The 22,635-nt window shown below is 61.5% G+C and overlaps 1 protein-coding gene across 2 annotated transcripts in view; it reads right to left on the bottom strand.

Annotated features, from left to right (window-relative positions):
- Positions 1-1,594: 1,594 nt before the first annotated feature.
- Col5a1 (collagen type V alpha 1 chain) overlaps positions 1,595-22,635 on the bottom strand; it is a 144,841-nt gene continuing 123,800 nt past the window's right edge. The window contains exons 54-67 of one of the 2 annotated variants that reach the window (XM_047523900.1): positions 22,441-22,494; positions 21,880-21,933; positions 21,179-21,286; positions 21,040-21,093; positions 20,894-20,947; positions 20,021-20,128; positions 18,390-18,443; positions 17,683-17,718; positions 16,152-16,205; positions 15,148-15,403; positions 14,242-14,354; positions 10,892-10,960; positions 6,982-7,215; positions 1,595-3,894 (exon numbers count right to left, since the gene is read on the bottom strand). In XM_047523900.1, coding sequence (XP_047379856.1) covers positions 3,748-3,894; positions 6,982-7,215; positions 10,892-10,960; positions 14,242-14,354; positions 15,148-15,403; positions 16,152-16,205; positions 17,683-17,718; positions 18,390-18,443; positions 20,021-20,128; positions 20,894-20,947; positions 21,040-21,093; positions 21,179-21,286; positions 21,880-21,933; positions 22,441-22,494 — 1,395 coding nt within the window. In that variant the 3' untranslated portion in view covers positions 1,595-3,747. Of the gene's footprint in view, positions 3,895-6,981; positions 7,216-10,891; positions 10,961-11,023; positions 11,093-14,241; positions 14,355-15,147; positions 15,404-16,151; positions 16,206-17,682; positions 17,719-18,389; positions 18,444-20,020; positions 20,129-20,893; positions 20,948-21,039; positions 21,094-21,178; positions 21,287-21,879; positions 21,934-22,440; positions 22,495-22,635 lie in introns of both variants that reach the window. The other variant, XM_047523899.1, reaches the window with a different exon arrangement.

Here is a 22,635-nt window from a genome sequence, read left to right as displayed (position 1 = left end):
ATCCCCCAGGCCACCCCCAGGGCCACCCCCCAGGGTCACACCCTAGGACACCTCGCTCAGGCGCCTGCAGCTCAGTGCCCCCCTCTTTCTGGAGCCTCTCTGGAGGTCGAGTCCATGAAACTTGGTTCCCATGAGCTCTGCTAACTACAGGGCCCTGGCAGAGGGGAAGAGTCACACTGTGACCCAGAGGGAGGAGAGTCATTATGTCCCCAAGGCTCTCCTTACGTACTTATGCTGGATCTTGCCCCAGGAGGAGAGGGCCTCTGGGAGTGGACCTCTAACCTGGGACCCGCCACGGAACGGTGAGGACCGTTGTTGAAATCGCTCTGTCCAGGTCGTGCTGGGCCCGGCTTCGCTGCTCCGTGCAGAGCTTCTCTTCCCGTAATTCCTCGCCACAGGGTCAGGAGCAGGCCGCACGAGAACCTCACTCCACTTCCCCATCTCTTGCCCTGGAGCCTGTGGCTAATAGCTGGTCACCTGCCTCCCAGCCAGGGAGGATGAGCGACAGTTGCAAACGCTCTGCCTCTGTGTGGGTCACAGCCTGGCACGGTGACCTGGACCTGGGACTGCGTGTGGCGGGGCTCCCCTGTGCACGTGCTGCGGGAGCTGCCCCCTCTGCAGGCTGTCTGGGGCAGGGCTCACACTGGACTGTGCCAGAGCTTTGTGAAGAAGTGTTTCCAGGCCCTGCCCCAAAGCCTCTGACCCGGAAGGTCCTGGCACGTGCACATCTGACCAGGTGCTAGGCTGCTGCCCACCCACCGCCACCCTGAGAACCAGTGGTCTAGGTTATCTGCCCCAATACTCAACCCCAGGGTGGCTCACTGCAAGGAGCTATGTGCCCACAAACTTGCCACAAGCTCACCAGGGTTGGAGGCCAGGGCTTCCCTGGGACCTGCTGGCAATGCAGTCACCCCACAGAACATGGCTGGTGCACCGGGGACCACGCCTTCAGACTGGACCAGGTGGGGTCACGCATGCTCGAGGGCACTGCTGAGGCAAGCCGCATGCTGCCCTGCCAGCCACAGTGCCAGGGTGCCATGGGGCTAGCAGGGCAGTACTGGAGAGTCTCCAGGGTGTCCTGGGAGGTGCCGACTGCCCGGGCGGAACACTGGCAGGGCCTGAGGCTCAGCGAGGAAGCCTTGCAGGCCGCGCCCTCACCTCCTCCAGCGGGCAGAGCTCTCACGCCAGGCCCCCTCCTCACCCCTGAGACCACGGCCATTACGCCGAGTTCCCTGGGTCCTGGGACTGTGCACTAAATACTGGCTTCATGCAGGGGGGCCTGGTCACACTGAAGAAGACAGCCAATCACATGGGTTTATGGTGGAAACAGTAAACTTGATTTATTGAAAAACTATTACAATTATTCCTTGGTCACACGGGTCTGAGATACTTTGGAACACCTTTCCTGGCCACGACACGACGCGTCTGCTGGATCTTTAGGGAAAGCACGGTATGCCAGTTGGCAGGGTCTTGTCGGGGCCCAGTGCCCTACAGCCTTTATCATAGATGTTCTGTTCACCAGGCTTTTTCTTCTCACTAAGGTTTGTCTCCTTATATGTGGGGAGGAAAAAATAAAATACGCCAAAAGAGTGTCTGCAAATACAAGAAGTAATTTTATTGCAATATGCTGGAGCTGAAGATGGTCAGGGCACAGGACAGGTCTGGACTTCAGCACAAATCACAACACTGTGAGGGACCAACAGAAAAAGAAGAAGACGGAATCAAAGGACACGTGGCATGGGGCGAGAGGTTGAAACAGAATCACATGACCTAGACAAATCACAGGGCATCACAGGGCAGTCCTCCGGTATGGCTTTTCTCACTAGGCATGAGCGTGGTGGTCACTGGCAATGCTGGCATCCTGGCCTCGAGAACTCTCCAAGCCAGACCTTTCTTTGGCAAGAGTAAGACTTGATTTCCAGGGACGGCTGGGACGCTGGTGTCGGTGGTGTCCTGTTATGCCTTGGGTGCCTTTGCTGTAGCTTCCTAAGCCGCAGGGAGACGGGAGGACAGCACCGGAGCATGAACGACAGCTCGCTCCCAGGGGCCCCCCTGTGTCCCCAGGGTGGAAGGACAGGACGTGGCAGGAGGGCAGCTTTTCACAGTGAAGGGGTCGCCTCTCCTGCCGGTCTCAGGGTCCTCCTGCCCACACGAGGCAGCCCCCTTGCCCTGGACAGCGAGGAGAAGGGACAATGCCCAGAGGGTCCCGTTCCAGCCCCGAGCTCCAGAGCAGCTGGCGCCTGCATCCAAGACCCCTGCAGGTGGAAACCCAATTGCTTCACGGGAAAGAGGCGCTGCGGCCCCGGGTGCCTCGAGTTCATTGCACAGTTCTCGGTCCGCTGAGGCAGCGCGGGGCCACCGACAGCTTCGACGCGGTTCTCAGAACAGACAAAATTAGCACCACGAACATTCGGCACCGAACACAACCTGCTGTGGCTGCACGTGCATGAGGCACGAGGTCCATTTTGCGTGTGTGTTTTCAAATCGCGGAGGCACAACCTGGTTCTGGGACAGGCCCAGAGCAGCTTCCCGCCACTCAGAAGCAGCGGTGCTTGCGCCCACCGGGGAGGAGGGGACTGCGCTTATCTCAGGGTCCTGGGCAAACACCCAGCAGGCGGAGGCACGGCCAGGATGGAGACGCCTGGAGGAGGAGGCTCGGCCAGGCCCCGCTTCGCCTCCCAGGACCTCAGAACACATAGCACCACAAGAGAAGTGTGAAACATCAGCACCAGTTTTTACCTGATTCTCAACTATACAGAACGCGGCTTCCCTGCCCTGGAATCTTCCCATCAGGCTCGGCAGGAAGGAAAATGGAAAAGGGAAGCAATCAACATTAATTTAAGCCTGCTTGAACCTAAGTGCATGTAGAGAGGCAGAGTATCAAATTCCTTTTTCCTCCCCATAAAAAAAAATCCAGAGCTAATCAAAACATGGTCTGGAAAGGGGCCCCGGCACCTGCTTTTCAGCGGCAGCTTCACTTCCTGCTGACCTGGGCAACCTTCCAATTATTGCACATTCTTGACGGGCGGGCGGAGGCGTCCCACTTCTAACCTAAGCGGGACGGCACCGAGCATGCCCTCGCCCGCCTGCCTGTTCTCCCAGTGGGCCTGAGGCCGGGTTTCCACGCACGATTGAAAGTCAGGCACACTTAACATTTATAACAATACAATACAAATATTTACTTAAAACTCACAAAAACATAAGCACCTTTAATCCATGGGAAAGGCACAAGCGGGATGACATTTGGCCTCTGCATGGATCGTGTTGAGGGTGGGTAAAAACGGAGGCGTCGGCGACCTTTACAAGGCTTGCCTCGGAACATCTTTTGAAGGTCAGGGCAGATACACATCTTCAAGTTGAATTTTTAAAAAAGTGATATCCAAATACTGCAGCTCCACCCCGCCCTGCAAACTGTCCTGAACACCAGCGGTGACGGATCAGGCGAGCTGGGGGCCAGGGCGTCGTGGGCCCCACTGCCCCCCTGTGGCCTGGTGTGGCTGGACGTGGGTGTGGCTGAGAGGCTGCGGCAGCTAGGTCATGTGATTCGGCTCTGGGTGGGGGCTCGGCTCTTTCCCTTTGTTCTCTCTCTGGGCTTGGGGTCCAGCGCCCGTGGTGCAGAGGCGCAGAGGAAGTCGGGCGGGAGGGGAGCGAGAAACCTTCACTGTCCAGGATGGGTCGTGCGCGAGACACTCTCGAGGGGCGTGTTGAGGTCACAAGGTTGCTCTCGGAGACTGGGGCTGGCGGCTCCTAGCCCATGAAGCAAGCCGGCCCCACTTCAAATCCAAATTTCTGTGACGCTTCACCAAAGTCGTTGAACATGATGTCGACGATGGGCACCTGCTCCACCCTGGGGGTGTCGATCTCCAGCACCGTCTTCTGGTAGCCTTTCTTGGTCTGCGAAGGAGGAAGCAGGCGGACAGCGGCTCAGAGCCACGGGCTCCTGGGGCTGAGCGACCACCCCATGCCCTGCCAGGCTCCAGAACCAGGTGGGGTCCCCTCCGTTCCCCCAGCTCCAGCCCGCGTGTGATGAGTCAAGGTGGCAGACATGCCCCACACACTCCACAAGTGTGGGAAGAAATGTGGCCCCGGGGACATCCCAGCACCCACTGCCCAGTCCTGGGGTGGGAGTGGGCCTCGGAGGGGCGATGGAACTCTCCCGAGACGTCACACACTACAGGAAGCACGTGGCAGGATCTGCAGCCTCTTCAGAACCCTGTGCCCCCAGACAGGGGTCCCTGGCATCTGCATCTTCCCATGGACCTTGGGATATCATGGGCCCCCTGAACTGGGACGGTGGCCTTTACTAGCCCAAGACTGGGTGTATGCTCCGAGCCAAATCTGGCAGGGAAGAGTCTCCCTCCATCATGAAATCTCTGGGAAAAACAGGGAAGCCAGCACAGAAGCCCTCCTCAGGGCAATGTCGCCAGGACACAGCCCTACAGAGGGTCCCAGGATAACTCTGGGGCCAGGACCCCAATGTCAGCCCCCACTCCGCCCTGTCCAACCACCTGAGTGGGGTGGCACAACCCTCAAGCCCCTATTCCCCACTGTGAGGACTGAGTGTGGGACCCCCTGATTTACAGGCTAGAGCCCCCCACCCCGGACTGATGGTTGGGGGTGGGCTTGGGGAGGTGATGAAGTCATGTGCCCTCACAAGTCTGGTAAGAGCCCTAGTGAAGTGCCCCCAGGAAGACCCTCACCCTCTCTCTGCCACATGAGGACGCGGAAAGCTATCTCCAACCCAGACCCCAACCCTGAGGGCACCCTGGCCTGCCCTTCCAGCCCACAGAGCCATCCGTCAGTGCTGGTGCCTGCAAGCCCGGCGGGCCACAGCGGCTCCTTACAGCAGCCGGAGCAGACCAGGCAGGCCCCAAGCTGCCGGCTCGCTGGGTCGTTCCCAGGTTCCCCGCCCTCAGAACTGAGTGCAAAGACAGATTCCCGGTAGAAGCAGCAGCGTCTGGGGGCCCAGCTTGTCAGGAGCAATAGACAACAGAGGCACTCCCCGCGCGGGCCCTCCAGGGAGCCGGCGGCTGGCTGGGTCCTGCCGCAGCCGCCATCAGCCTCTGGACTTTCCGCCTCCACGCCCAGGCCCGCCCTTCCCTCCACTCCACCCCACTAGGACACCCTTCCTACTGCAGTTCGGAAGCCGGGAGAGACCTTCAGAGAGGAAACGAGCTCTCAGGAGCTGGGGAGCCCTGAGCCCCCACCCCAGCCGGAGCGAGTCAAGTCTGCACTTCTCACAGTGTCTCAGACACTCTGATCCCTGTGGTCTGCTGGCTGTGTCCCGAAGGACTCGGTCTCTGGGTCAGCCAGGAACTTGGCAGCACTAACACTGATGGACCAGAACCAAGCTGAACTTCGAAGGAGCCAAAGCCTAGGGGCTGCCTGGCTGGGCAGAGCATGAGCGGGGTCTGTGCACGCCAGGCTGCCCGAGGGAAGGCCACAGGTCAGGGAGAGGGAGGCAGGGGCCAGCGTGACTCTGCGGCTCAGAGCACCGGGTGGGCAGCAGGAGCTGGACACAGCACCCTTGGAGACAGTGGCACCCACGTCCCTCCGAGGAGGGGTTCCTCCCCCTGGCCTCCAGTCTGCAAGGAGCAGCCAGAGGCCACCTCCATCTGGCTGAGCTCCCTCTGCCTGGACTCTGCTCCTGCCCCATCCCAACCAGGGAACTGAATGAGATCCCCAGCCTGGCCCTTGCGGGGCTCTGGATGGCAGAGATGTCACAGGGAGCCACTGACCTTGGCCACTGGCAGCTGCACCTTCGCAAGCCAGCCTGCCCCCCACAGGGCCGCTGGCCCTGCTCTCCCACCCCAGGGAGGGCCCACAGGCCTTCATGGTGCCAGCACTGGTCTCTCCCCACCCGAGGGACGGGTGGCAAGTGCTGAGCTGGCAGGTGATTTGCCTGGATTTATGGGGCCCCTCTGCTCCAATTATCAGCGTGCTTAGAGGGGGCGTATGTAAAGTAGGCTGCCACGCGCTGCTCTGTTACCCCATTATTCCAGAGGTATAAATAACCATTACGGGCTGGCAACAGCCCCCCAGGGGTGCACAAAGCTGCACAAACAACGGGATTTATGTGGCACAGCTCCTTGGCCCTCTTGCCCGGTGATTTGTGCCCCTCCACAGGGCCAGCCGCTCAGCAGCCCCTTCAATCAGGCTACCCAGCCAAATGAGGCCAGTGTTGGAATTCCAATTTCCTTAGCTGTCATTACACTATGCATCAAGCAGACCTCCTGCAACTGGCCTGGAACCGGTGCCGGAGACCCCTGTGGGAGCCCTGTAATTAAACCAGAGGGTCATGACCTTTCAACTCATGGCAGGGCGTCTCTGGGGCCCGGGCGGAGGAGCGCTCGCTGTCCAGGTGAGCACGCTGCTCCCCTCGCCCCTCCTGCACCAGCCTCCACGCCTGCCAGCGGGCCCCTGCTCCTGCACCTGAACTTCCTCCCGGCCTGCCCCGCAGAGCCCATTTCTTCCGTCAGCGGGTTGTTCTGTTCTGAGCCATTACTCCCCATCTCTTCACAGACAGGAGCTTTCCTTCCCAGAAGTGTGAATGCCACTCCTTCCCGCCCAGCTCCAGCCTGCAGATCTGCTCTCCTACATCTTGCCTCTATCCTGAGATGCTCTGAGGCCGCCCAGGAGGTAGAGACCTCAGTGGGCAGGGACCAGAGAACACGGTATGCTCCTCTCCGGGATCGCCGGAGCTCAGGCTGGCCTCCTGGGCTAGGACACACCGAGGCCAGCTTTGACAGTCTGGCTGGGAACCAGGAAGAACCAGGAAGGGCCAGGAGGGTCCACGGGCAGTTCTCCTGACCAGGAAACCAAGGGGAAGGGCTCTGCATGCAGTGCTGGCTCTGCTGGGGACCTGCCGGTGGGGGCCACGTGGACATCAGCCAGGCAGGGCCTGGACCTCCCCGCGCTCCGCACGCTGCTGGGTGCCCATGAGCTGGCGCTGGGCGGGCCGCGCGGGGCTCCCACACTCACAGCACAGCCGTCCACCAGGGCGCGGATGTAGGGGTTGTTGTCGTAGGACATCTCCTCGTCGTTGGAGCCCAAGAAGCGGATGGCCTTGTCGTAGCTGCCTGTGGCGGCGTCCTGCCAGGCCACGGACTGGTAGCAGTTGTAGGTGACGTTCTGGTGGGCAGAGGCGCTCAGCAGCCGCAGGAAGGTCATCTGCACCACGCCCACGGGGTTGCCCTCAGCGTCCACGTAGGAGAGCTGTGGGTGGGACAGCGGGGGTGGACTCAGTAGGGCAGGGACACAGCCACAGCCAGAGCCCCGGGCTCCGCTGGCTCCAGGCTTCGTACTTTGGCTGTCTCCTCTGAAGACACTGCCCGGGATTTATATTCCCCACGACCCCCGAGGCAGCACCCTGGCTCTCTGGGGGTTCCGGAGAACAGTGAACCACGCCTCATTTCCTTCCAGACTCCTGGTGCCCCTCCAGGAAGCCCACCTGGCCGTGGCACTTGATACCACCGCCAGCAGGCCTGCCTGTCTCCCCTCCAGACTCAGCCTGGAGAGAACAGGCTGGCAAGCCCTTGGCTTGGCACTGCCCCAGAGCCCGCTGCCGTGGCCAGCCAGCTTGATAAAGCCTCAGCACTCGCGTGTTGAGGCCTCCTGGAGGAGCCGCCCTGCATCCTCTGGCGCCCACTGACCTCCTCCCCTCTGCCACAGGCGCTGCCCTGGGGCCTCCTTCCCAGACGGCAGGCTCTGCCTGGTTTGAAAGTGTTACACGAACGGGACTGTTCTGGAAAACGTGCCGCTGCGACTAGCCTCTCATCCCTGAGGGAGCACTCGGCTCCTCCGGCCTGGGTGGAGTGACCGCAGGGGCGAAGCTCGGCTTCTCCTGGGAGCGGCCCCACCGCTCCTCTGGCCCGAGCCCCCGTGGGTCCTCTGCTGGAGCAGCGCCAGGCGCTCCAGGGAGGACTGGCTGCAGCCCCAAGTGGCCCCTGACTGGGCGTGCCCCCGGCCTGCCTGCATTCCTCCAGTCCAGCACTGGCCCTGAGGCCTGGGTGCCTGGTGTCCCATCTGTCACCCTGGCCAGACAGAGGGCAGGAGCTGGGCTCACATGGCCCTGTCACTGTGTCCCAAAGGCAGCAAAGGAAGGTGCCTGTGAACTTGTGCGACTAGGAGGAAGAGTACCTGTGGAGAGCCAGGCGCACAAGGCCCGAGGCAGGGAGCCTGTGAGAACCAGGAGTTACGGGGAGAAGGAGACCTCAGAGAGCAACACAGGCCAGCTAGGGGACACGCAAGAAGGCTGGTCGAGGCTATGTCGCAGCTTGGGGGACGGGCACTGCCCGGAGGCATAGGGCCAGGAGAGCAGGCAGGCTGTCCTGCCCCTGGAACTTGACCTGTGCAGGTAGCCCGGGGCTCTGGTCGCATGGGTCTTGCTGAGAGTCCCCCCGCAAGCCCAGGGACAGCTTCTCCAGTGCCACCAGGTAGGTATCCCCAACTGGGCACGTAGTACAAGGTGTCCCAGGAGATGAGTCCCATTTTCTGCATCTCTTTTGCCAATTTAAAGCTTTCTGAAATGGTCCATGCTGCCAGGGACGCAGACGCCCCTCAGTCCCCTCAGATGCAGCACGCTGTCTCTCCGGGCCCAGGCAGGACCCCAAGGCCCCTCTTGGGAGAGACCTGCCTGAGCCAGGCTGGGCCCCTCCTGCTCTGGGGAATGAGGTAAAGGCCAGCTTCTGACACGGGCCGTCCCATCCGTGGGCTGCGGATGCCCAACACTGTTCTCGGCACACCCAAAAGGAAGCATGGGGCACGTGGTGGTATTGCCATGAGGGTCTGGATGTGGGAAGAGGGGAGCAGGATGCTGTGGGTACTTTGTAACACACTTTTTCAAAAGCTATAATGGAATTCTTTTCCAGGTACCAGGAATTAAACTCAAGGGCACTCAACCACTGGGCCACATCCCCAGCCCCATTTTGTATTTTATTTAGAGACAGGGTCTCACTGAGTTGCAAGGGCCTCACTGTTGGTGAGGCTGACTCTGAACTTTCGATCCTCCTGCCTCAGCCTCCCCAGCCATGGGGATGACAGGCGTGCATGCCTGGCGATAGCTATAAGCAGAGAGCGTGGAGAGTGTGGGGAGGCCCAGGGTCCAGTTCTTCCCCCCAGGGTGGAGGGCCACTCCATGCCCTCAGACGCAGACCCAAGCCCTCCATCAGACCCTGTGGAGGAAAGCTGGATACCCACCGGCAGTCTAGGCGTCCAGTGCTCCTGGGAGGAAACGAGACTGACTGAAGGGAGGCGCATGGCGTGGGCCAGGGCAGCCAGATACAGAAGGACCTGAAGCCCTCGGTGCCTCAGGGTGGCCAAAGGGCCCAGAGTCCCTGAGGCCCTGGGAGTGGGAAGGGCCTCTGTGGCTTCGGGTGGGTGGCATGTCTGGGTGAACCAGACAGAGGGCCTGCCTCTCTGAGAAGTGGCCTCCACCAGAGGGCCAGAAATGAGGCAGGTGATTCCCTGGGCTGCCCTGAATCCCTGTCCCTGTCCACTGAGATACAGGACAAAGGTTGGAGGTGGCGGGCCATTTGGTCCGACGGCTGGAAACATGTGTTCCACAACCACTTCGGGGTGAGGAAATGGACTGGGGCGCGGGGCCTCCCGGGAGACCAGAGTCACGGCAGGAGGGGAGGAACGCTTGAGACCACAGCAGGGACCTGCTGCCTCCTCGCCCTGGGCAGCAGCTTCACCCCTGCCGGCCCCTCCGCTGTCCCTACACCATCTACACAGGCACTGGCTGTGGAGCCATCCCTCCCAAAAGTTGTCCCTTCAGGTCCTTCTGTGTGCCAGCAGGCTTTGTGAAGAGAGCACGGTGACGTGGAGGAGAGGAGACAGCAGGAGGACAGGGAACAGGAAGGCTGGCGCCCACACACAGAACAGCAGAGGCCGTCAGACGTGGCGGAAAGAGCACAGGCCTTCAGCGCATCTGAACAGGGCCGGGTGCCTTAGGAATCCTCGCGGAGGCCTCAAGACATTGGTACTGGGCCAGGAATGCCCAAGGCTAAGGGACAAGGCTTTAGGGGACAACAGGCAAAGGCAGCTGGAGGTCACAGCTCTGAATCCTCAGGGGAACACAGCCTCCACGTCCAGAGGCTGGAACAGGAGCTAGACCAGGAGGTAGCCACCTGGGCTTATCCCAGGTAGACGCCATGGAACCCAGTGTTGGCTCCTATGTGCCCAAGGACCCTGAGGGTGGGCCCGCTAGACCTGAGAGGCAGGTGGGAAAGAAAGGCCTGGGCTTCGCGTGGGGCCAGAGCCGCTGTAGAGCGGAGTCTCGGTCCTTCAGCCAGCAGGAGGCATGGGGCAAAGCAGCCTGCGGGCACAGGGACACAGGCCTCACAGGGTCCCTGTCTACTCAGGCCAGAAGAGCCTCCAACTTGGCTCTCTCAAGGGTGCCAGCTTCTCCACATGAAGAGGGATCAACCACGGGCTGACATGGCCGTGCAGGGCCAGGTGGCAGCCAGAGCCCCGGGCCCCAAGCAGCACCAGGAGGGGGTGTGGGGCAGTCCTGGGGGAGTGAGTGCTGGTCCTCTGGGTGGTCAGGACCCACTTTACCTGCCCTGCCCTCTGGACTTGTAGAAGTCCTCCTGTGGTTGCGTCTGACCTCAGGGCCCAGACAGCGGGGCCGTGCCATCTATGGGCAGCATGGGCACCCTGGATTTCAGGGGAAGCCCCTTCAGCTACTGCCAGGCTGGGGCAAGCTCTGGGAGGGAGTAGTGGGAACAGGTGGGAAGAAGGGCCTCCACTCCCTCTGAGCCCTGCTGTCACCCTACGTGGAAGAGGCTGGCCAAAGGACGAGAGCAGCTGTGGCCCTGGCGGCGATTAGTCCATGCAGAGCCGAGAGCCAGGCGGAGCCGCAAGCAGGCAGCCCCAGGCGGCCACTTACCAGGGAACCTCGCTTGTACTGACTATACCAGGTGGAAGGCTGCTCTTTGGGCCAGCGGGCCATTTTACTCTGCAAGATAGGAGATGGGCGGGTTTAAAGTGGCAACCGCAAAGGAGAAAGAGACCACCTTACCAGTTTACCACGCTTGAATTCACTGAACCAGGAACCCGGGTTTTCTTTGGGCCAAGAAGTGATTCTGGCCTATACGTCAGGCAGGGCGGTGGGGAGGGAGAGAAACAGAAGATGAAAGGGTTACTCCTCCTGTCTCCCGGGCACGCCCCCCATTCGCCCCAGCCCCTGTATCCCTCCAGGAACGCCTGCTGCCCCACAAGCTAAGGCCCTGGACCAGGACTCTGGTGTCGGGGGCGGGCGACAGCAGCTCTGGGGCTGTCCAGGGGCCAGGCACACGATGGAGCCACAGCAGGGTGGCACACCACCATGTGTGTTGGCAGGGAGCACTCACAGGAGCTTGTGGGGCTCAGAGCGCACGGCAGACCCCAGAGACCACGAAGAAGGGCCGTGACAAGAGCTGTGTGACCGAGGGGCTGGAGGGACACCTCACCCCTCCTCATGCTGAGGGGCCATGGCTGCTCCAGGGCCCCCACTGGTGCTGTGACAGCCAGACCCACTGTGTGTGTGTGGTGCGTGTGCATATGGCGTGTTGCGCTTGGTGTGCGGGTGCGTGTGTGTGTGCATGGTGTTGGCAGGTTGTGTGTGTGCATGGTGTGTGTGTAGAGTGGGGGGTGCGTGTGTGTGCTGTGTGTATGGTGTGTGTATGTGTGTGTGCATGGTATAGGGAGTGCATGTGTGTGCGCATGGTGTTGGCAGGTGTGTATGTGTGTGCATGGTGTGTGTGTAGTGTGGGGGGTGCATGTGTGTGCTGTGTGTATGGTGTGTGTATGTGTGTGTGCATGGTATAGGGAGTGCATGTGTGTGTGCATGGTGTTGGCAGGTGTGTATGTGTGTGCATGGTGTGTGTGTAGTGTGGGGGGTGCGTGTGTGTGCTGTGTGTATGGTGTGTGTATGTGTGTGTGCATGGTATAGGGAGTGCATGTGTGTGTGCATGGTGTTGGCAGGTGTGTATGTGTATGCATGGTGTGTGTGTAGTGTGGGGGGTGCATGTGTGTGCTGTGTGTATGGTGTGTGTACATGTGTGTGTGCATGGTATGGGGAGTGCATGTGTGTGTGCATGGTGTTGGTAGGTTGTGTGTGTGCATGGTGTGTGTGTAGTGTGGGGGGTGCGTGTGTGTGCTGTGTGTATGGTGTGTGTATGTGTGTGTGCATGGTATAGGGAGTGCATGTGTGTGTGCATGGTGTTGGCAGGTGTGTATGTATGTGCATGGTGTGTGTGTAGTGTGGGGGGTGCATGTGTGTGCTGTGTGTATGGTGTGTGTACATGTGTGTGTGCATGGTATGGGGAGTGCATGTGTGTGTGCATGGTGTTGGCAGGTGTGTGTGTGTGTGCCTGGTGTGTGTGTGGTGTGGGGGGTGCGTGTGTGTGCTGTGTGTGTACATAGGGTGCGCGTGTGTGGTGCATGTGCGTATGGTGTCCGTGGTGTGTGTGCCGGGTGTTCTCTGGGGCCTGTGGGTCTTGGTGGCCACCCTGGGTCTTCTGTGATGGGGAAGAAGGTCTGTGTGGCATGTCTTGTGGGATCATGGGGCCAAGCCAAGGCCCTGCATGCACCTAGGGACAGCTGCTGCCCACTCCCGGGAGGCCCGGGGAAGGGTTTGTTCTGCAGAGGCCGTGGGCACAAGGGTGTGGCAGTGGCGTGGGCTCAGGGTGCTGCAGCGTGGGTGGACGGTGGGCAAGGCCTGCCTCTGGGGGCACCTGCCCCACCCTGTTTACTTGATGCGGATTTGGAATGAAAGAGCCCTTGGGCCCAGCCTGGGCTGAGTTTGGGCTGAGAAGGTCCTGTGGGGACCTGTGGTTGGGCTCATGGTGAAGAGGCAGCAGTTAGAATCCTTAGCCATTGCCTGGGCTGCTCCTGTGAGCTGGCCCTGTGCCAGGACAGGCAGAAAAGGGCACCTGCTGGAGAAAAGGTGGTGTCCAGCCTGCCTGCCCTGCCTAAGCCCAGCCCCCACTCTCCTTTCCAAATCTACCCATCAGTGCCGAGCTCAGATGGTGTGGGGAGGCTTCCTCAGAACAGGGCTGGAGTAGCAGGTACAGGCTTCGCCTTAGCCTCTGCTTCAAACCTGCTCCAGTTCCAAGGTAGCTGTGGCCCAGTGCCACCCAGAGAGGGTCTCTATCTGCCCTGGGTTAGGGAGTGTCTGCCCTGTCGGCAGAGGACAGAAAGCAGAGGAGGAGAAACATCTTTGCCAACTGAATTCCACTCTGGGCCTCTGTCTGACAGAAGGAAAGAGAACCCCCTGGGAGGTCTTTGTGCTAAAGGTCAGGTCTGAGGCGGGGAAGGCAGGTTATCAGTTGTGGAACATCAGGTTGGGGGACAGGGGATCGGAACACAGGCGCCCACAAACCTCCAGCCCGTGCCCCAGCTCCTGCTTGGGCGTCTGACTGGGGGTGCCGGTGCCTACTTCGCTTATGGAATGATTTGGGGAGTAAGGGGAAGTGCCCTGGGGGGCTCAAGTGCTCCCTCTCCAGCAGGAAATTGCTTCTGGGTGCTGAGGCTGCAGTCTCCAGAAAGGACACATGACAACCACCAGCTGTGCTGGGGGGCGATGAGGAGGAGCACCTGTTCCCTGAGGCTGCAGGTTGGGTCCTCTTCTCAGCTCGCAGCAGGGCAGACCAAAGTGGCCCCTGCTCACCCACACACTGTGCCCACGCATGCCCACACAGGACGAGAGTCACGCAGAGAAGAATGCCTAAGTGGCGTTCCACAAACCCAATGACTCAGAACCTCGCTGCCCGCCCCAGACTCTTCACTGAATAGATGAGAACAGCACATGCCCTCGGGAAGCCTGGAGGAGTCCCACGGGAGAGAGCTGGCACCAGGAACTCGGGGGAGAGCTGGCACCAGGAACTCGGGAGAGAGCTGGCACCAGGAACTCAGGCACACGGCAGCTTCCTGAAGATGCCTTGGGGTCGCTTCATTATACCTGTCCCACAGGTCCCTCCCGGGCTTTAGGCCAGTCTCAGGAAGCACAGGTCACCTGGGCTGCCTGCTCCCAGGGGTGACTCCCCAGGCAGAGGCTGCCAACCTCCCGCCTGCATAGCCCTGTAGGCTCCTGCCCACTTGAAGCTACAAGACCTCTTCTGAAAGCAACTTCGGTCTGCTTCTGGGTTTCTGGTTTTTGACCTTAAAGCTGCACACACATGAAGCACCCAAATCCCTTGCCTGGCCCTGATGTGAGACAGGGGTCCTCTGGGCCACACGGGCGAGGTAGGTACTCACCCCCTCGGACTTCTTGTCTGGGAAGACGCACGTCGACCCTCCAGCGGTGAAGTTGCAGTAGACTTTAAAGGAATCCCTGGAGCAGCCTTGGTTGGGATCTACCCAGTATTCACCTGGATTCCGGAGACAGGGAGGTGGATTCATGAGCACTGCTCCCAGGACAGTTCCAGACTGGCACCACGAGAGAGGTCAGGGTCACCAACATGGGCTGTCCTGTGTGGCCTGCCCCACAGCTTCCTCCCCTGCAGGCCCCTAGGAGGGGGACGGAGTGTCCACCGAGGACAGAGCTGCAGTGGAGGGCACACTGGGCAGGCGTGTGGTGACCAGGGGAATGTGGGCGAGCCTGTCAATGACAGGAAGGCAGAGAATATTCTGGAGGGAACTCTGGAAATTCATGCACATGGGGTAAGAGTCTCTCGGGACTGCAGGCACCCCCGAGTCTTTTGGGAAGAAATGCTCCTACTTCCAGGAGGCAGGCTAAGGGGGCCGTGTCATTCCGTAGGTGCTTTCCCCGGTGACCCCAGAGAGGCCTGCATTTCCCTGGTGCTCCTGCTGTAGGTACTCACCAGGCACGACTGCGAAATCTGACCCTAAGGCCACCCTTTGCTAAATGCCAGGCCCAGGGCACTGCCCCCTTTACCTGCCCTCTTGCAGGGAGAGGGCTTGTCCCTGTTTTGTAGACTGGGAATAATAAGGCTCCGGGCGAGGCAGGTACCTGCCTGAAAATGGCCAAGAAAGGCAGGATTCAGGCTGCCCCGTCTGGGAGCCTGGCCACTTTCCCCGCCTCCTCTGGCCACATCACCTACCCTGCTGCCTCCACAGGCCCACGTGTCTCCCAAGCCGGGGAAGCTGGAGCCGGGGGACTCCCGCCCTGGCACCCTGTGGGCCAGGCGCCCTCGCCCTCACCGTCTGGGAAGTCGGGGTGGCAGAGCTGCAGGTCCTTGCAGGTGCGGGCGGGGTTCTGCGGGGTGCCCAGCGGCCGCTTCATCTGCTCGATCTCCAGCTTCAGGGAGTTGAGCGACCCGAAGATCTCCTCCATGCCATCCGCGTAGTCCACGTAGCTCTCCCCAGCCTCGTCACCCAGCAGTTGGCTGGCATCGATGTTCCGTCGGGTTCTGGACGCCTGAATTGGCAGGGGCTGGATGACCTCACCCGGGGGGCCCTGGTGTGCAGGAGAGGTGGTGGTGAGTGGGAGAGGACAGGCAGGTCCCAGGACAGGACGGAGCCCGCCTGGCCAGAGCCTCACAGGCACGGCTCCCTTGGGCCCATGTCCTGGGCCAGCTGGACATCTGCCCTCCTCAGCCCGGCTCTCGACCCCATGCCCATCCGCTCTGCCAGGTTCCTGCCTGCTGGCACGCCTCTCCTCCAAGCCATGCCCCAGTGCCCTGAGGCCCAGCCCTGCCGCCTTCCTCTGCACGGCAGAGTGCACAGCTCGGGGCCTTGCATCTGGTCTGTCATCTGTCCTTGGCTGCCCTATAAGGCAAGTCTGAGCAGAGTGACTGGACCTCCCCGGTCTCATCTCTGTGGCCCTGGCTGGGGCTGCACACAGTGGAGCCACATAAAGGCCTGCTGGTGCAGGAAGCATCACTTTCAGAGGCCCCACTGGGACTAGGACCTGAGTGCAAGTGCCCACTGCATCCCAGATGGCAGGGAGCCCTGCCCAGTGCCCTGGCACACACCTGCACACACCAACGCACACTCACGCCCACAGGAAAGCAGACACACACGTGGGCACCCACCTGCACACGCACACTCCCTCCCCTCCCCTGGGCAGCTCTGTTGGTGGCCTTGAGACTCCCTTTCCCTGCGGGTCCCAGAGGCAGGCCCTGGGCATGCCACATGGGGAAGGGAGCCTCGTGACGCACCTCCCTCCATCCCCACCCACTTCCTCAGCTTCAAAGGGTACTCACGGGCGGGCCGGGGAGTCCTGGGTGTCCTGCCTCTCCCTTTGGGCCAGTGGGACCCTGGGGAAAAAGACAAAACACAACCCTTGGTTACAGAGGAGCAATGAGACCTGGCATGTCCCCTCAGGCTCTAGAAGGGTCCTGGAAACTAGTGTGACGGTGGGGGCAGGGGACAAGGATGGCAGGGCTTTACTGTCCTGGACACTGAGGAGGGGAACTGGGGGCCAGTGTCCTCCAGGAGGGAGTGAGCAGCCCAGACACCTTGGGGCCAGATGTGCTGTGGCAGCTCAAGAAGTCAGGAGGGGACACTGAGAAGAAACTCGAGTGGCCGATGAATTCATGAAAAAACGTTCAACTTCATTAGGCTCCAGGACATGCAGGTCTAAACCACAACGAGATCTCAGCCCACCCCGTGAGAATGGCCACTATCAAAAAGACAAAAACCGCAGGCCCTGGCGAGGAGGTGGGGAAGGGAGGTCTGGAACTGGGCTGGTGGGAACGTAGTCAGCACAGCCGTGGTGGAGAACAGAGGAGGGTCCGGAGAGCTGGGGGCAGCCCACCCACCACCCAGGCTCCCACTCCCGCACACACATCCCAAGCAATGAGGTAGCACACGGCTCCTGCGCCACGGGGGCCGCTCACAGCCGCTGAGAAGGGGGCCAGCGGGGTGCCCATGGATGGACCCAAGGATGCAGAACACGAGGAACGTGTGCCCGGGGGTGTTATTCAGCCAGGAGGGCAGGGAGCCCAGTCACTGGCATGGGGCTCCACGGAGCTGGGGAGCTGCAGTAAGGGAGACTAGTCAGGGGCAGAAGGCCAAGGCTGCGTGGTAACCCCGGGCGTGAAGCTACTGCAGAGTCAGTGTGGCCAGGGCAGTGATCATGAGAGGCTGGGCATGGGGGCTGGGAGACTCGTGGTCAAGCAGTGAGGCTGAGCAACACCTGCCAGCGCCCCACAGCACAGGGACCGTGTTCACAACCACCTGCAACGGGATTTGACAGGACACCCTGGGCAGAGCACTGAAGCACCACACTGCGCCCCTAAGGGTGCAGTGATCACGCGATCAAGGGTCCAAACCATCTAGGTGGATGGAAGCGCTGACGGCTTTGATTTGATCTGAATACCATTCACCCCAGACATTTGTACCTTTAGAATAATAATTCATTCTGAGAACCCAGTAAGTTCAGCAATGTAACTTCTGTCTTTCAAGAAAACCTAAAGGTGTAATTCCAGTGGCTCAGGAGGCTGAGGCAGGAGGCTCGTGAGTTCAAAGCCAGCCTCAGCAATGTAGTGAGACCCTATCTCTAAATAAAATACAAAAAAAGGGCTTGGGATGTGGCTCAGTGGCTAAGCACACCTGGGTTCCCAGTGCCGAAAAAACCACCCAAATCTGAATGTCATCTTCACAGCTACCTCGGCGATGTACAATGCAACAGAAGGGAGACGGGGAGAGAGCACGAGGTGGGGGCAGGGCCTCATCGGACTCCCTCCCTCCCTCCCCAGCAGCCCCGCATGGGCCTCAGCCAGTGCCACTCACCGAAGAGCCCTTAGCACCTTTTGGACCTGGCGGACCCTGCAGGGATAGAGGTCAGGCGTTAGCGGGTGGCAGCCACCTTGGTCCCCAACTCTCTCAGCAGGGCTTCTCCTCCTGGCACCCACGCCCCCGGCAGCCAGAGAGGGCAGAGTGGTCCTCCTGCTGGGCTCAGCCTGCCTGTCCACCCAGCTGGGAGATGACAACCCAGTGGCCACCGAGCAGGAGTGGGAAGTGCTGGACAATGAACCGTCCCCCAACAGCACATGGGCCAGGGCAGGGCCTCCACTAGGCATGTGGACCAGGTTCCAACCCTTGGCAGGCTCAGGGCCGTGGGAGAACCTCTGCAGGGCCGGCTCTCCCAGCCACCAGGGAGGCGCCAAGGTGGGTGTCCAGCTCACGCCTGGCCAGGCCAGCCCTGCACATGGACTGCGAGGGCTACCTTCCTCACCCTCCCCAAACGCCTACGGATTGGCCTCCACAGTCTCTGGGTGCCCAGCCATATAGATGTGCCCCTCCTCGCCTCCCCTTCCCCAGTCAGGGCCAGTGACACCACTTCCAAGGCTCTGCCACCGGGAGACCAGTGTGGGGTTCCTGGACAAGTCCACCCTGGCCCCCAGTCCTGCTGCTTTTTGTAACTTCCCTGTAATTCTCCAGCCTCCCACCCTCTATGGAACGACTCAGGGACCCCCACACCCCTCATAGATACACACCGGCAAGCCAGGGGGCCCGGGGGGACCAATCGGGCCAGAAGGACCAGTGATACCCTGAAAAGAAGCAGGAAACACAGTTACAGCCTTCAGACGGGGCAGATGGAGGAAGCGCGTCCTGTGACCTGCTGGCCTCCAAACCCTGAGGGCCCCTGGTCGCCCCTCTGCAGCACGCGGCCGGCTGCCACATCATGAGGGCAGATGTCTCTCCTTGCTGGGCCTGGGCTGGCCAGCCCCAGCCCCGCTGCCCTGTCCAGGCTGGACCACTCCAGCACTGTGTCCCACTGGGATGCAGAATGACCAGTCCAACACCCCATCGCATGCTTGGTCTCTCTTGCTGCTCCCGTTCATGGTCCTGCTTGCCCCAAGTCTCCCTGCCCCAACCAGGCAGGGGTGCGGAGGGCAGGGAGTGCCCCTAAGTGACCTCTGACCAGCCCTTCCTGTGTGGCTCGGGCCCAGCTGGTGCAGAATGACTTCTCTGTGTGGACCGCTGGGCACCCCAGGCCCTCCACCTCAGTTCTGGGTCCCTGGACCTCTCGAGGCAGCTGGAGCTGCGAGCCGGGGACGAGGGCTGCGGCCAGCCTCCCTCGGGAGCGCTTCCCCTTCTCCTGGACCTCTGAGGTGCAGGGCCGGGCTCATCTTAGGAATCCCACGACCCTCGAGCCTACACCTTAGTGCAGAGTCCTCTATCAGCAATGCCACCAAGACCACAGTGGACAGGTGGACACAGGGGTTACCATCCTTTTGGCAGTGGGGACCCTGGGTGTCTGATTCTCGTGGCCACTGGCCACCATGCCCAGAGCAACACTTATCCAAGGCTGCGGTCACATCGGGGGGACACTGAGTGGTCAGAAGAGGGCCAGTGCCATGAGAGAACATGGCTGGGCGTGCAAGGCGTGGTCTCTGAGGAGCCACCCGTAGGGGCCAGGAGGGGCGCGGCTTCGCCCCCAGCCTCAAGCCTCCAGCCACTCCCTGCCGGCCCCACGTCCTCAGGACCAGGTAGGGGAGGTGAGCAAGGGCACCAGGTGTGTCCTGTCACCCAGCTGGGGAAGTGGCGGCTCCCACACGGGTACGAGACGCACTGCCCCGGGGGAGAGCTAAGACAGGACCCTGCCCCTCTGCCTCCGTGGCGCATGTCACCCCTCCCAGGCCCTGGGTCCTTCTCTGCCTGCCCTCCTGCGGCCACGTCTGAGTGACTCACGACGGCAGGAGGTGAACGCCTGGCAAGGGTGTCTCTGCAGGGACTACAAACTCTGGTGAGCCGCGACACGTCCGAGGGCCTGGTGCGTCACCTGGGCAAGGTAGCAAGGACACCAAGGCTCACAGCCCCCCGCACAGGGACACAGACGGCAGATGCTCCCACCTCCTGGGCAGCGAGCTGCTCACAGGCTCTGGCACTGGGGGAGGCTGGGAAGGGCTGACTCCCGAGTCCCTCCTGCTGTGAGGCCACCAGGCAGCGAGGGAGGAGCACCTGCCCGCAGCCAGGGCAGGGTGGAGGCTGGTGCCCAGCTCCTGTGCCCGTGGGGCGCCCGAACCCCGCTGTTCCCATGTGCAGTTCCATGTGAAGGGCGGGTGACAGACGCCCCTTGCCTCTGGGGATGCCCGGAGCTGCTGAGGAGCTCCGCCTCACGCACCTGCTCTCCTTTAGGCCCAGAGGAGCCCTGGGGACCAGGGAGGCCGCGGTCGCCCTTTTCACCCTGTTCGCCTGGAGGGCCAATGAGTCCGATCAGGCCTGGGTGACCCTGTCAGGAAACAGGCAAGAAAGAGCGTTGGTGTGTGGTGGCAGCGCCCCAAGTCCATCCCAGCAGGCCTGGGAACGTGGTGGCGCTGCCACGCCCCGTCACCGTGTCACTGCCGACCTCTGCAGGGGTAGAAACAGTTCAGAAGACAGGTCAGGTGACAAGGGGCTTCTCTGAGCCATAACCCGTGTGCGGTCCTTCACACGCCTTCACCCACCCAGGGCAAACGCACATGCCTCTTCCTACAAGGAACTGAAACTAAGCTCATGCCAGAAATGAACTGCGGAGCACTGCAAGCTATGACCCCTCGCCAGGTTTGAAGGGACAAATGGACAACATCTGCCCTCTACGTGGGTCGGCTTCACACGACCCAGGAAAGCTCTGGAAGGGTCCCTCCAGCTGCCACTACGCTGGGGGTGGAGGAGCGAGCCCGCTGCCTTCTCTAGGGACGACGCTTGGCTGGCAAGCCTGAGGTTTGTCAGTAGAGGTAAGGGGAGGAAAAGATCACCACGGACAGCAGAAGTGCCAGGCCTCGCCCGCAGCGGCAACACGGGACGTGTCCTGAGCCAGCACCTCCCCCTGCTCCCCATGCCCCACAGCCAGGACCTCTGTGCCCGGCCGACGGCTCTTGTCACTGCTGCAGGTCCTCGGGGGCCCCTGCCCGTGCACCTCCTGGGCCCACAGCAGGCAGCGAGTGGTGGGCTGAGGCTTGCTGGGCGGAGCCAGGGCTACGCTGTGACCACAGAGGCCCCTGGAGCCCCCACTCACCTTTTCACCTTTGGGACCAGAATCTCCTTTGAGGCCGGGAAGCCCTGGGGGTCCCTGCAGGAGGAGCAGAGAGATTAGGGTCCTTGTCCCAGGGGCTTCTGGCAGCAAATCCCCTACACACACACAGCCACAGGGATGTCGCTCACCATGGGGCCAGGTGGACCGTCGGGGCCTGGGGATCCCGGGAGACCTTGTTCACCCTGAAACAGAAAGCCTTGGTGTGAGCTGGCACCCCATCTGCTCTTGGCAGCCCGCTGCCCCCCCAGGCCTGCCCAGTGCACTCACCACTGGGCCAGGAATCCCACGCAGGCCATCAGGTCCAGGCTTCCCAGGGGCCCCCTGGGGGCCAATGGGGCCAGTCTTCCCAGGAGGGCCTTCCAAACCGGCTTCTCCCTGTAGAGAGAGTGGGACTCGGGTGCTCAGCCACTCCAGGCACCTGGCCCAGGACAGCAGCTCAGAAACCCTGGGTGCACGTGAGAGGCCCCAGATATCTGGGCTGCCCACAGAGGCTGCCTGGCCAAAGCTCCGCCCTGCTCCCAGCCAGGTGGTTCTGGACCCCTCTGCTCACGCCAGCCCTGCAGCAGGGTCATGGAGCCACCCCCCGGCTGCCCCAGCACCCACTGCTGTCTCACCTAATGACAAGGCGTCTCCACAAGGGGAGGCCAGTGGTGCTGCCCAGACCCTCGTCAACTTGCTGAGAGAACAGACCCCACTGCTCAGTGCCAGCCCCATGCTGGGCTCAGATGACGACCTCTGCATCCAAGGTCGAGGGCCATGCATGAGCCTCAGCTCGGGTCTCTCGACTCCCGAACCCCTGCCTCATACTGCCTTCCTTAAGCAGGTGGGTGGATGGTCCCAGTGCTCCAGGCCACCATTCACTGCTCCACCTGGCCTCCCCGCCTCTCAGCCCCCTGTCCACCACCCACTCCCCCAGTTGTGCCTTCCTGAGGCCACGCACGGCCCTGGCCTGGAGAGAGGCTCCTTACCTTGGCTCCTTTCTCTCCCTGTCTGCCTTCAGGGCCTGCGGGGCCTGGGGGACCCTGGAACAAGCAAGAGAACAGAGGTGGTGGGCTTGGGCCCAGGGAGGGGGCAGTGGAAGTGGAGGCCTGGGCTAGGGAAGGGTGCAGGTCTGAGGCCACTCCTGGGCCACTGATCAGCATGGACATAGGTCCTTATAATGGGTCCCAGTGACTCCAGTCCCAGGCAAAGTACTCTGGTAGATCTGGGGGGCACTGCCATGAGTGCTGGACCCACCCTGTGCTGTGCAAGAGGCCCAGTCTGCCACAGCCCCCAAGTGACCAGAGGGTTCAACATGTAAAGATGGCTCCTCCACTGTGCTGACTTTCTAGAAGGTCAGGTCCAGGAGAAATGGCATTTTTCAGCTTTGTGGGCGATTTCCTCCCTGATGGCTGGGTCTACTGACGGTGTGAGCGGTTGGCCTGTCCTCACAGAGGTGGCCATGAACCCAGCAGGACCATGAGCCCAAGACAGGCAGGAAGCTGAGGGAGCTCACTCTCCCGGCACCAGCCTCCTCCTGAGTGACTCACCCTCTTCCCTGGAGGCCCGGATGGACCAGGTTCACCAGTGGGGCCAGGGGATCCCTGGGGAGATGGAGAGCAGAGCGTTAGGAGTCGGGTCAGCTGGGGAGGTGCCCAAGTCTGGGTCGGCCCACGAGGAGATCCGCCTGGTGAATCTTCATCACAGCCCAACTGCCTCCCCCTTCCGAGCCAGCGCAGCCAGCC

The sequence above is a fragment of the Sciurus carolinensis genome, chromosome 14, assembly GCF_902686445.1.
Source record: "Sciurus carolinensis chromosome 14, mSciCar1.2, whole genome shotgun sequence".
NCBI lineage: Eukaryota > Metazoa > Chordata > Mammalia > Rodentia > Sciuridae > Sciurus > Sciurus carolinensis.
This window is presented reverse-complemented; position numbering and strand designations above follow the sequence as displayed.